Source organism: Petaurus breviceps, unplaced genomic scaffold (genome assembly GCF_028583685.1).
Source record: "Petaurus breviceps papuanus isolate PSGF00001 unplaced genomic scaffold, PetGlider_PUasm1.0 90825, whole genome shotgun sequence".
NCBI lineage: Eukaryota > Metazoa > Chordata > Mammalia > Diprotodontia > Petauridae > Petaurus > Petaurus breviceps.
Window position 1 is genome coordinate 7,315,833 of NW_027187353.1, and position 14,378 is coordinate 7,330,210.

At 44.6% G+C, this 14,378-nt stretch overlaps 1 protein-coding gene across 2 annotated transcripts in view; it reads left to right on the forward strand.

The window, feature by feature from the left end:
- The first annotated feature begins 4,748 nt into the window (after nucleotides 1–4,748).
- Nucleotides 4,749–14,378, forward strand: part of ADPGK (ADP dependent glucokinase) — a 34,080-nt gene continuing 24,450 nt past the window's right edge. The window contains exons 1-2 of one of the 2 annotated variants that reach the window (XM_069071232.1): nucleotides 4,749–5,012; nucleotides 12,568–12,793. In XM_069071232.1, coding sequence (XP_068927333.1) covers nucleotides 4,789–5,012; nucleotides 12,568–12,793 — 450 coding nt within the window. In that variant the 5' untranslated portion in view covers nucleotides 4,749–4,788. The remainder of the gene's footprint in view (nucleotides 5,013–12,567; nucleotides 12,794–14,378) is intronic. The other variant, XM_069071233.1, reaches the window with a different exon arrangement.

Consider the following 14,378-nt stretch of genomic DNA (forward strand, 5'->3'; position numbering starts at 1 on the left):
CCAATGCATTCCACGGTATTTTCCTTTCTAAGTGAGAGTTAGATTAAATCATCCCTCTTCTAACTCTACATTCTTCAATCCTGGGATCTAGGAGGTGCTTGCTCCTTTCCTATGTACTGACTGATTACCTGAGAGGCTCCAGGTACCTAAACAGATCTCCTTGTCCCTGAAAAATGAATTAATCTGCAGGTATGATGAAGCACCCAGAGTATATTGGGTACTGTGCTAGCCACTGGGAATACCAAGGTAAAAAATGAAATGGTCACTATTGTCACATTCTATCCAAGGGAGACCACACGTGCTCACATAAGCATATAGAATATTTATACAAAGAAAATACAAGGTCATTTGTGGGGAGAAAGGGGAGGCATGCATTAGCAGCTGGAGTGGGGGAGGGTATCTAGGAACACTACAGACCCCACAATTATTACATCTGAAAACCTGTGCTCTGACGCCACATACCAAAACAGACCTTCAGAGCCTTAATATATCTCTTACCCTTGTTTTAAGCATATTTAATACCAACATAGATGTTTCTTAAGGGGCCTCCTGTCTGCACTGGGCACAAAATAAAACAAATACAACACAGTAACAAAGCAAGGAAAAGAGTTTGCCACAGCCATTAGTAGCAGAAGTAACCATTATTACAGACAAGAGCCAGGGTCACAGATCTTTGGTGAAGTAAAGCAGGGGCTGGTGCTAGTAATCTCGATGAGGGCATTAACCTCCCCCTTCCTCTGAGGCTATCTGAAGCCACCTTAGAAAAGCAGAATGAGCTGAAATCTGACCCTCATTCTGCAGAGCTGCTTTTTGCTGTTGATAAGACGAGGAAGAGAGTCAGATGAGACATCTGGGAGTAGCAGCATCATACCTCTAGGGGATTTGGCTACCGGTGGATTTTGCTGTTTCCATGCTGTGGTCCCCTGTTTTTTGTGTGGCCCTGGGGTGAATCTTATGGAATGAAATACTGTGAATGCTGCTCCAGTCCTTAAGACAAAGAGAATATTGATAGTGTCCTATCACAAAATCAACAATAGCTGGGTTATCAACCCTATTCTCTAAAGCATTCACGCCAGAGTTAAAGAGACATGGCAGTCAGATTCTAAGGTGCTTACAATAGCCAGGGAAAGTCTCAAGTAAAAAGGTCTCCGATTTGGTGCTTTTGGAGGGTGAGGGAATGGTCCCCAAGACAGTAGAGACCTTTTCATTCTTCTTACATCAAACTACTTCCATATTCTCTATGATCCATCTGCACTGGCATCCTTGCATTTCCTCAAATAAGACACTACATCTTTTGACTCTGTGCCTTCTCACTGGCTGTCTCCCAAACCTGGGATGCCCCCCCTCCTTATCTCTGCCTCCTGACCCAGAGGAGACCTGAAAAGTATCTGTCTTGGTAAATCCGTGAAGTGCTTGGGAGGACACTTAAGACACTTTGGCCACAGCATTAGAGAATGTGATAGATTGATGGGCTCTCAATGGTCATCCATTCCAATGAAAAGTCAAAAGGAATCCCTACTAACCAACAAATGCCTCACCTTTCTTGAAAGCTCTCAAGGAAGCCAATCATTTTAAAACAGCTGTCATTATTAGTAGTTTTGCCTGATAGCAAGCCTAGATTTGCCTTTTTTCAACTTTCACCCACTGCTTCTGGTCCTGCCACCTGGGGCCAAACCAAACAAGTCCAATCTCTTTTCCACTTGACAATCCCTCAAATATTAGAAGACACATATCCCCACTTTGAGCTTTTGTATCTTTTAGGCTGGACATTATTAGTGACTAGAGGCAGCTAGGTGACTCAATCTGTGCCTGGAGTCAGGAAGATCTGAGTTCCAATTCAGCTTCAGACATTTATTAGCTGTGTGACCCTGGGCAAGTTACTTAACTTCCTGTGTATCTGTTTCTTCAAATGTAAAATAAAGATAATAATAGCACCTACCTCCCAGGGTTGTTGTGAGAACCAAATTAAATAATATTTGTAAAATGCTTAATGTGGCTCTTGGCACATAATAGGCACTTAATGTTTGTTTCCTTCCTTCCTCTGAGCTCCCTTCTACCTCTGGATCTATTATGCTAAATGTCCTGTTTGCCAGGTATAGCTACCTCTGAGGGGACCCCTCTCCAACACCTTCCCAGGAGGGGTCTAATAAAACATGCATATTTTCTGTCCATTGATTGCTGAACTAGCCAGCATGGATTGAGTGTACTCAGCCCTTAAAGGAGCCAAGTACTGCCCGGAGACACAGTTAAGAGACCTGAAGTGTAAAACATAAAGGGGCTGACTGAATGTGGTGAGACAGGGAACAATTTAGTTCCTGCATGATGGTGAATGAGCCTTCCACATATTTGACGTCTCTTCTGATTCTGGAGCCTATATATATTTAACTAGAAGTAGCTACTCTCCTGTGCTGACACATATGGACCTGTGTGTCTACACAAGTAAAGCTATATGGTGGGTGGTGCCACGGTATCGTTCAGTGATTTCAGATTGGAAGGGTCATCTTGTGTAACCCATACTCCAATGAGACTCCCCTCTCAACATCTCAGACAAGTAGCTATCCTTTTTCTGCTTGAAAACCTCATGTAAGGGGGAACCCACAACTTCCCAAGGAATCCCCATTCCATTTATTCCCCTCCTCTTTAGATTATATACAAGTTGGCCCAGAGTTAGGGCAATGTTAGAAGATTGACCTACATGATCCCTGAAAAGAGAAAGCAGAAAAAAAGTTAATGAATTTGAATTAGCTCCAGAATCCCCATTTGCACCATAACTCTCAAACAGACCACACACATAGCCAGCATTTGCTGCACCACACCGGCATTATCAGGAGATCATAGGGAAGAATGACTGGGCAAGTCGCCAGCAGGCAGACATTAGCGTGGTCAGCTGCATCTGATCCAACAGCACTGTGGATTTGGGTAACAAACCCAAGCAGTCAGAGCCACTGGAGATGCCAACTGAATAGCAGAGATTATTCAGTAGCACATGCCAGGAGTTTTCTGCTTGTGTCTGTAACTTTGTCAATAGCTAGATAATTCCAGGTCAAAAAGCATTCCAAGAGGCATGATGGCATCTCCCAATCTATTATGTCTGCATTGACCAAGGGAATTACCCTAGGCAGGATTGACAGACCAGGATGTCCAATAGTTCTACTCCACCGGAACTCCAGGACAGAGTGTCTGTTTGGCCATGAAGACCCAGTAGGGTTACCAGGAATCGATGGGCTGATTGGGCTTGTGATTGGCAGATGCATAACTAGCAAAATTTCTGTTAGGTGAGGGGAGAGAATGAGTGGTGGAGGCCGAGTGCTGAGAACGGTTCCACTGTGGGCACAATTCCTTTGGGGGGGGGGGTGACAGGGATGATTCCCATTCAGTGTAATGGCCCTTAACACTATGGGTGCTTTGGGGAAAGGCAAACTGTGGTAAGCAACTTGGTGGGTAGCAACAGGAGGCAGTTGTTCCCACCTCCTCTGGAGGACAGCAGGTGTTCTACGGGGTTGCAGTACTGCTACTACAACTTCATTAGATAGTAACTTTAGAACTACGAATGAGACGAGAATCGGGTACTATTCGCAAAGTGCCCGCCACATACGTGGCATTTCATAAATACCTATTCCCTTCGCACCCCACCTTCCTCAGTGCAACCCACTAATTCTATAGACCAGGGACGCGCACCAGGCCCAGGACCTGAAATCCCGGAATGTCTTTCTCTCTCTTGTTCAGGGGTTCTGGTCAGGAACTGAGTGAAAGCTGTGGTCCGGGATGATAGTAACAAGGCATTTGTTAGTCTGGCACGTCTACTCTGTGCCCGGGGCTTAGCGCTCACAAACACTGCTCTCATTCCTCTGCACAAGCATCATCCTGAGGGTGCCTCCTTGGGAGTCAGGTGCTATCATTGTCCCCATTTTGCAGCCGTGACCTGCCCCGGGTCCCACGGCCAAGCCCCTGGAGCAGGCAGCGATCCCAGATCTTCCAGCTGATGCTAATACGCTCTGTGGCCAAGTCCACGGACACGCTTCTAAAGCAGCATTTATCTTCTGAGTGTCGTGAATCTCCGTGACCTTTGGCTGGAGCCCACGGACACTCCTTAGTATGGAATCTTTGAGTGCGTGAAATAAAATGCAGAGGATTACAAAAAACAAAATTATATTGTAATAATGATAATAATAATAAATAATAAGCAAGTTCACTGGCCCCAGTGAGAACTGGAGTTTTTAAACTTATGACTTTGCTAGAGGTGAATCAGTGGGAGAGGAGCTCGCGGGGCGCGTGGGCATCCCGCGCGTGGACGCTGAGCTCCGTGGACTGAGGGATCTCGTCCTCTTTGGGTCGGCAGCACAGGCCTTGGTCGCCAAAGCAGCCCCGGGAGGGAGGGTCAGCAGGGTCAGAGGTCAGAGCCGAGGAAGGCTCGACCACCGCCACCTCGCCCCCTGACACTGCTGACCTCCCTGGGCCTCAGTTTCCTCATCTGCGACGTGAGAGGGCTGCGCCAGCAGGGATGCTAAGGCTCTCACAGACCTTTCAGGGGCCCCGTTTTAGAGCTGTGGAGACGCAGGCTGCGAGGAACGCTGCCAGGCTGGCCTGGGGAGGGGGGCATTCCAAGCCGGCCGAACAACGGCAAACGGCGGCCGCGAGGGGGCGCGCGCGGTCGGAGGGCCTGGACGCTGACGTAGCGTGCGTGATGACGTAGAGCGCGATGACGTGTAGGGCGCGCCGGCAGGATGCGGAAGCGCCGCTCCGGGCCGCCAGCCTGACTGAGGAGCGCCGTACGCGGCCGCCGCCGTCATGGCCGTGTGGAGCGGGCCGGCGTGCGCGGGCTTCCTGGCGCTGGCCGTGGGCTGCGTGCTGGTGCTGCAGCCCGAGCTGCCTGGCTCGGCGCTTCGGGCGCTCTGGGGTCCCGTGCCCTGGGCGCCGTCGCCCTGGGGTACCTCCGCCGAGGGCCGGCTGGCGGCGGCCTGGGAGGCGCTCATCGTGCGCCCCGCGCGGCCGTGGAACCGCGTGGCCGTGGGGTGAGTGCGGCGGGGCGGGGCACACTCCCTTGTTTGAGGGGGGCGCGGGCCTGAGGACGCCAGCCGGCCGTCACCGCCCCCCCCCCCCCCCCCCCCTTCAGGGTTAGGGGAAGGTGGGGGATGCAGGAAGCGCCCCTCCACTACCTCCCCCGGGGCCCAGTTTCCCCGCAGGAGGTGTCACTGGTCCTTCAGTGAGTGTGTGAGAGAGGTTGGGGCGGGGGGCGTGATGGGGAAGTTGTAGGAGGGGGTAGTGTGGGGGGGTGCGTCCTGGTGGCGAGCTGCCCCGTGGAGGAGGGAAGGCTTTGCCCATGGAGGAACCCCGTCAAAGACAGCGCCCTGTGGGCCGGTCCTGTGCCAGCTGCGCTTGTTTGGTTTGGGGGGTTGCCTGTGATCCTGTGCGCCTCCCGAAGGATAGGCTTCATTTTAGAGGAAGATAGAAGAAAATTTCTCTGTCTTTCCCCAGAAATGAGAGAAACTAAACACTTAGAAATGTAAAAAATCTCCTTGGTCATGGGTGGGGGACAAAGTAGATCAGAGTTTGAAAGAAGACCAGGGGGCTGTGACAAACTCAAAACGAGGTAGTAGGGCCTGGCGCTTCATTAACAGAGGTATAACTTTGCCACCTAAGACTGCCCCAGGATTGTGTGCAGTTCTGGGCTCCTAATTAAAGGACATTGATAAGATGGAGTGAGACCACAGAAGAGCCCCTCAGAGCTGGTAAAGAAACTTGAATCCGCATCACCTAGCTGGGCCTATAGTCTGGGGAACAAAGACACAGAACAAACAGTTGGCTTCAGTTTGGAGGGGAACCATATAGAAAAGGAATTTACGATTTGTCAATGGATGGAAATTACAAGGAGGCAAAATTTAATCTTCAGACTGTCAATAGAAAAAAAAAATCCTACCAATTAGAGCTGTCCAAAAGTGGGGTGGTTCATTAGAGGCTTTCAAGAAAATGAAATGAGTTGTTGGGTAATGTTGTAGTGTATATGTATGGGTGATGGGGTGTTGAGGGAGGACTGGCATCTCAGAGGGGATGGCTGCGGGGCCTGCTCATACACTTTTGGTGTCACCTATGCCTCCAAGAAGCATGGGCAGTGGCCATACCCCAGTAAACAGACAGGTTAAATCAGATTGATGGGCCACAAACGCACTGCTGTGTTAGGGCAGTGTCTATCCCAAGCATGTGAAGACTTTACCTGCAGAGTGGGTGGATGAGACTGATTTGTTCTCAGGCCATGAAGGCAGCTGAAGCAGGTGCTGTGAAACTCACTTGGTCAAACATCAAAGACACCAAGGTCATCCACTGCATCCCAGTGCCAGTCATCCTAACTTTTATCTTGCCACTGACTTTCTGTTACTCTGGAAGAGAGAGACTGACCACTTTGTACAACTGCCTCACTTAAATCCAGTTCACCTACAATTCACTCTGTGATGTCATTGGTCCTCTTCGAAAATGAAGTATGAACAACGTTGTAGTAAGGAAGTAATAGGGATTTCTTTTGGGTACAAGCCATTGAAATTCCTTCCAGCTTGAAAATTCTGTGATTCTTTAAAATCCTGTTCAAATGTTACTACTTGCCTCCCACACTAATAATGTGACAAGGAAAGCCTTTTTGCATTTCACTTGCAGACACAATTTCCCATCCTTCAGTCATACCACTGTCTTTGTTGTATGGTACCTTGACATTCAAAAATCTTTTATATAGACTTGTGAAAGTTTAACTCATAATTGAAGTGGGTTAGGGTCATAGCTTTAATATTGACTTTGAATCTGCTTCTAGAAACCTAAGTAAAGTGCCTCCTAGACAGGATTACTGAGCTGGCCTTGGGTGTTATAAATTATAGCTTCCATGCCATTTGTCATTCAAAAAGTGTGTTTGAAATACTTATTGGTGAGGAAATAAAAACTTTTGAAACCCTGTCCTTCACTTCCAACCTGCTTTTTTTCAGCATATCCTCCCACACCCATCCTTTTGAGTCTGCAGATCCAGCTTTAAATCATGACTGATACTTAAGCTCTTTGCACCTCAGTTTTTTTTTTGTTTTGTTTTGTTTTTTTTTAAAGAAACTTCATTCTTCAAATTGTAAGGAAAGTGCTTTGTATTTTTTAGAGGGGCAGGGTGGGGACAGGTATCTGAATCTGTTACCTGCTATGCATCCCTCTTTGATCTGCAGCTAACTATAATTTAATCTCAGAACTGTCTGGGAGCGCTGAGAGGTTAAGTGGGTTTCCATCAGCACACCTAGGATGCCAGGCAGAACATGAATCCAGGTCTTCCTGACTTTAAGACAGGACTTCTCTCCACTACCCCAAGCTCCTCAGGGAGCTTGTAGTCGGGACCTCCTTAGCATGGATTTGTTGGACTGATTGCCACTGATTCCTGGGTCAGCCTGGAAATTGCCATCATGTGTAGGTTCTTGTCATCTTGGGTAATTTGAAAAAGAATTGACAGAAGAGATAGGGCTGCGCAGTATGAAGAGCTCTAGATTTGTAGTCGGAGGATGCATCAGATCCAAAGTCTGACAGACTTTGTGATGTTGGGCAAGTTACTCGCCTCTCGGATTTGTTTTCTTATCTGTAAATTGAGGAAGTTAGGTCTGGTGACCTCAGCGGTCTCTTGTATCTCAGTGATCTGGTGAGCTTTTCTCCTCAACTTCTTCTAGAGCAATTTCCCCTATTCTGTCTTACACTGTGTGGATAAATGTCATGTCCAACTAACTCCCACTCAATTAAATTGTAAGCTCCTTGAGGATGGGGACTCTAGGTTTTTTTTTTTTTTTCATTCTTAGTGTTTACTTAATTGTTGAATTATATACATATGAGAAACCAGTTTCCTGTGGTAGGGTTACATTGTGAAATTAGCCTTTTAGGTTTTGTCAGGTATTGCAGAAATATTGTAAAATGTTTCAGAAGAGTTTTTTTTTTTTGAAGGTTGGGTTGGGCCTGTCCTGCTTTGAAGAAGCAGCTGTGGTATAGTGGAGAGAGCTGGCCTTGGAGTCAGGAAGACCTGGGTTCAAGTCCTTCTGACACATACTGGCTCTGTGTAGTTGAGCTAGAGTGAAGAAGTAGGTGGTGGTCACTGAGTAGATTGAGAAACTGGGAACTTAGGGTATTTGAGAGAGGGTCAGTATAGATACTGGAGCCCCCTAATATGAGAGCAGCATAAAGGGTTTAAGCTTTGCCATCAGGTGTCCTGAGAATACAGAAGTTAATTCATCAAAATGGTGGGTTTGGGGAGAGGCAACATGCTATATTGGAAAGAGTCTTGGACTTCTGAGTTTTGGTTGCGGCTCTCACTTAATGTCTGACCTTGTATAAATTGCTTAACTCAGCTTTTTAATCTATAAAAAGGCATGTTGAGTTTCGTGTGCCCACCAGACATTTCATGTAGAAGTGTCTAGCTGACCGTGATAGGGTTGTATTGGAGTTCAGTGAGACTTCGATAAAGAGACTTGAAAAGAGATGGTAATGTAGCCAAGGGAAAGATTAAGAGAATAGTCTGTCAGTCTTGAGGAGCTCCTCACTTACTGACTGGATGGAAGTGTGACTATCTAGCAAGGGAGGCTGAGAAAAAGGAGGCAAGACTGTAGGAGACACAAGAGAGTAATGTTTTATTGAAGTCAGTAAGCAACGATTTTTTACTCTCTTGCTATGTGCCAAGCACTGTGCCAAGCCCTGGTGATACATAGGAAGTGGAGGGTATGAGATCTCTGCCTTCAAGAAGCTTACATTCCAATTGGGTAATAGCACATAAATAACTAGGTATGTGTAGGATCTATGCGAAGTAGACAAAGGTAATGTGAAAGGGAAAGGCACTAGCAACTGGAGGGACATTGAATGACTCTTGCAGAAGGTCAGGTGTGAATTGAATCTTGAAGGAAGCCAGAGAAACTAAGGGATAGGGGTGAGAGAGTCAGCCAGTGCAAAGACCCAGTAAGCAAGGGTAGTTGTATCATATAATGGGAAATCAGGTATAAGAAGATTGGAAAGGTAGGAAGGGAGTGGAAAGCTTTCAGTACCAAACAGGACTTTCTGACAGGCTCACTTAGGCTTATGGAAATTCCATCGTTATCTGGGTTGGCTTGAGGAGAGACTTAGAGCCAGGGAGGCCAACCAGAAGTCTTCTGAAAGGGCAGGAGATAATGAGGGCCTGAACTGGAGTTGTGTAGCTATACACTTTAGAGAGTAAGCTCCTTGAGAACAAAGACTGTCTTCCTTACAGTAGTTAGCAGAGTGCTTGGCATGTCGTAGGCACTTAATATTTCTTGAATTGAATTAAAATGAGTGGAACAAAGGGGATCTCTATGAGAGATGTAAAGCTATAAACTACAAGATTTAGCAACAGCTTGTATATTTGATATGAGTGAGCGTTGAATCAAGGGTGACACTGAAGTTGTGAGCCTGGGTGACTGGAAGGATTGTGGTGCCCTTCACAGATCAGGGATCATCTGCATAGAGATGATAATTGGACCCATGGGAGATGATGAGATCTAGTGAGATTATATACAGTGAAAGGAGAAGAGGACTCATGACAGCCTTGGAGGACACTCACAATTAATGGGCATGCATGGAGACCAAGGACAAAGAGATAGGACAGATAGGAGAACCAGGAGAGAATAATGTCAGAAAAACCTAGAAGGGAGAGCATCTGAAAGGAGCTGAGCAGGTGTTTCAAAGGCTGCAAAGTCATCAAAGAAAGATCAGGATTGAGAAGAGTCCCTTAGATTTAGCAATTAAGAGAGGATTGGTAATTTTGGAGGGAGAGATTTCAAGTCACCAGAGTTTGTGTCTGTGAGAGAAGTACTCAAGTATCAAATGCTCCAGAAGCCGAGTAGAATGAATACCAAGAAAAGGAATTGGGTTGGTAGAGAGTTGTGTTTGGAAAATAAATTGCCAAAAATCGATTGAGAGGTGAGATGTTTGTGAGAAGTATATGTGAATCTTTCTGTCATTTCATCCCTGTTCTTGGTGAGATGGAGAGAGCCAAATCAGTGAGCCCAAGATTTTAATTGGTCAGCAAACACTTATTAAGGATTTATGGTGTATGATGATTTGTCCTACACACAAATACAAAGATTGTGTGTGTGTGATACCCTGCTCTACAGTGGTGGTGTTTTTTTTTTGTTTTTTTTTTTTTAAGTAGACGCTATTGTACTCAGCTCTGTATTTGCTGCTCAGGAGAACTGAGTATTAATATAAGTCGTGGTGTTTATCCTCAAGGAGTTTGTAGTCTGCAGACTAGGTTACCGTAAGTGAAGCAATTTGAGAACCTTTAAGTGAGAACACTTAAGAATACTTCAAGGAAGGAGCAGGGTGAGGGAGGGAGGAAAAAGATAAAAGAAAAGGCATTTGGGAAAATTCAGAGAACAAAGGTAGGTGATGGAACCTTCTAAAAGAAATCTTTGCTGATTCCCCTGTCAGGGATTCTTAGCCATTTTGTGTGTGTGTGTGTCATGGACCCCTTTGGTACTCTGATGAAGCCTGTAGACTGCTCAGAACCATGTTTTTGAATACATAAGATTAAATCTTGTTATAAAAATATTTTTTAAAAACAAGTTCATGGATCCCAGGTTTAAGAACACCTGTCCTAAATATCTCTACCTAAAATTATTTTGTATTAATTTATCTAGTTGCAGTTGTATTTGATCCTTTAGGGTAGGTTTTGTCATTGTTTCCCCAGGAACAAGGAGTGTAGTACTTTGTCCATGATGTTTGTTGTAATTTTCTGTATTGAACATAGTATTACTCTGTATTATGGTTATTTACTTATCCCTGTACCAAACTGTAAGCTCTGTCAGCACAAAAACACTGCCTTATAGAAACTTTGTCTTGCCTTTTGCCCAGAATTGTGTACTATACACAGGCCCTTAATTTTACATTAAAATAAAAGTAAAGAATGTGTTAAGCATTAAAGGGGATAGTTAAATTTTTAGTAGGCAAAGAGTATGTTGGAGGGGATGAAGAGATAGGGACGGGAATTATTGTGACGTCCTTGTGAGACAGTAAGGATACCAGCATGATGGAATGAGAAATTGTGTGGTGGGGAGTAGTCAGAAATAAGATTGGATGAGTAAGCTTATATGTATTAATTCTCAGGGCAAGGAAGAATTGTCCAGTTAGTCTCTGAAAAAGAAATGTTTTAAGTAGGGAGGGACATAAGCACCAAAATAGCTACAGTATCTTTTTTATTAGCAAGTTTACACTTTTCTTAGTGTCTGAAGCTGTAAAACTTGATTAAAGCCTGTGATGTGCGGTTATACTTATTACTAAGTTGTCTGAGTTGAGACGAGTTTAGCCTCCTCAGTGCTTCCTAGCCATTTTCAGATTCCTGTTGGGGAGGTGCATTGTAACTACATTAGAGAAGATGCATTACCAACCTTGGGGTGGAGGGCAGTGAGCTCTGAGGGGACGCTTTGGCAGATGTCATAATTAAATCTTTGTTCTTGAAAAAGTAGCCTTGAAAAGGGAGTAGAAGGTCTATAGAAACTGAAATTGGACAGACTCTGTGCAACTAGGAGTTTGTGGGTTTCTAACCATAGTATGTTTATGAAGATCTTAAATATTTGGTTTTGGTGTTCAGCAAAATTCAGCAGCTCTCATTCGGCTATTGGCATAATGGAAAGAGAACAGTCTGAAATCAGAGTACCTGGGTGTGAATTGTGGATCAGCTGTTTGTGTGATCAAGACAAGTTATTTCCTCTTCTCTGGGCTGCTTCTTCCATAACTGGAAAAATGAAGGGATTGTACTAGAGGATTTTTCTACAGTCTGTCCCAGCTTTAAATCTCTGACCTTGTTATCCTTATATTACCCATAGTGGGCTAGCACATTGCCTTGTGTGTAGTAGGGTCTCTCAGGCAGTTTGGAATGAATGTATGAGGTGTTAGTTCATTTCTGCTGACAGCCTGTTTTCGTGTGAAACTTGTCCCAAATTGAGGGGATTTGGATGAATGAAAAAGTGTATGTCAAGGGTCAGAGATTCAGCTACAAAAACAAAGACAGTCCCTGTCTCAAGGAGCTTACATTCTGATGACGGAGACAGGACAGCAAGGGGAGTATTGGCCAGGGAGGGGACTCTTTAGGAAAGTTGTCGTAATGGTGCATGGGGTCTTTGGGTAGTTGATTGATACATTCCATCCACTGGTTTCAGAATTCAAAGGGGAGAGGGATAGAGGGCAGAAAGGGTCCCCCGGGGAAAAGGAGTCTTCTCCGCCCAGAAAGGAGATAACAGGAGAGTTGGGAGTGAGGTGCATCATGGTGCTTTCCTAAAAAGCGGCCTGGGAGGTATGACTGGAGGGAGGTCAAAACTATAAGTTTTCCAGGGCAGCAAGGAGATTTATGATTTTGGAGACATAGAGTGAATGCTGAGGGATAGTATTATCTGCCCAGTTACAAATAGATGGCTATATATGTACTGTAAAATCTAAAGGTCTGATCCTTTTCAGATCTTCTAAATATAAGAAAGAGACTTTTAAAATGCTTCCCTTTTGTAAAACTTTCAAATAATAGGTATTACAGTTCTTTTTGCAACATCTTTTTCTTCCTTTTCTCAGAGTCAATGCCTGTGTGGATGTAGTCCTTTCAGGAGTGAAACTCTTACAAGCACTTGGCCTCAGTCCTGGTAATGGGGAAGATCATAGTGTCTTACATTCAAGGGAAGATCTGAAAGAAGCCTTCATTCATTTCATGGTCAAGGGAGCAGCTGCTGAGCGCTTCTTCAGTGATGAGGAAGCTTTTCACAACATCTCCCAGATCGCATCCGCCCTCCCAGGAGCCCAGGTCTGTGCCTTCTTTGGGTTGTTTGAGTGAATGGTCCCTTCCAGCTAAGTAGTTGCTAGAAAGATGCCTCATGTCTCTTGATCTCAGGACTTATTTGTAATACTTGATACACTTGTAAGGAATTCCGTTTGAAGAAGTATGCCTGTATCTCCTATAAATCCCATTGTTCTCTTTCCATTGACTTTCCTGATTCAGCTTCATTATCTGTCACTCATTAGATTTCTGTTTTAAAGATATATATTGATAGACTATGGCTCAATTCCACCAGGTACATAAGATACCAAAACTTGGTTTCTAACCCCTTCTGACCTTGTTTTATTGTAACTGACAACAGCTTATAGAAGTCTCTTTTTATATAAAGTTGACTCCGTGGAGCCTTCTCCTTCAGGAATAAGACCGCTCTTAAGGTGTATGCTCTGCACCTTGTGACACTGTAGTTGTATGGCCCTCCCAGAAACTGGAAGGAGAGGCGTGAGAACTGCGTATTTAGGGATAGAGTCATGCCACGTGGCACTAGGCTACAATCTGCCACTCCTGGTCTTGTGAACATCTGTGACTCACATCACCTCCTTTGGCCTCAGTTTCTACATGAAAAATTAAAGAGGTCCAATCATCTCTAGACCTTTCCAGCTCTAGATCCCATAATCTTTTATTTTCTTGTTTTTCAAGGGGTTTTCACCCTTGTGAAATCTTTGGACAAGAGCCTCTTGGTGTGATTAGGGTTGGGTAGGTAGAAGTTTGTCATTTGTTTGGTGCTTTCAGAAGCAATGTATATTTCTTTTCATAAAAGAAGGGTATGTTACTGTCCTGGCATCTTGGGAATTTGCTTCTTGTGAAAGTCATCTTACTTTCTGTTGGAAAAAAAAATTGTTTATGTCAGATTTTCTCTGAAGCTAGGGCAAGCTCCTTATTAAATTATAAAACGTGAGATCTGGAAATTAACTTAGAGATCCTTTAGTCTAATTTCTGGTTTCCTGATGGCTAATGCTGACACCATACTGCTGCTCACTTTATCATTTTGACTTCACATTTTTTAATTATATGATTTCCCCCTGTTCTCCCCTTCCCCCTTTTTTATATCCTCCCATAGTTACTGTCATTTCAAAAGCTAGTCATGTCAAATGGAGGGTTGTACACTTAGTAAATTGTGGGAGTAGTAGGGAAATAGTAAAGTGTCTAGAGTTCTAGTTCCCCTTCCCTCAACTAACTTGCTGTGTGACCCAAGACAAAGCACTTGATTTTTCTGGGCTTCAGTGAAGGTGTGTGACTAGGTGCTTTCTTTGGTCCCCTTCTAAATCAAAATTTTTAAATAGGTACATGGGTTAGGAAATCCTTGCTCCCATTTTGAATCTGTATCATCCACTGCTAATTTTTGTGATTTTTAAGATCCTCTATGACAGAGGATCTTAACTTACAGTCTGTGAACTATGTATCAGTTGTATATCTATAACTATATATAACTATCTATATACTGGTATAATTGCTTTCCTTTGTAATCCTGTGTGTTTTATATGTTTTAAAACATTATTCTGAGGTGGGGTCCACAAGTTTCACCAGGCTGCCTGGCAAAAGGGGCTGTGACAAA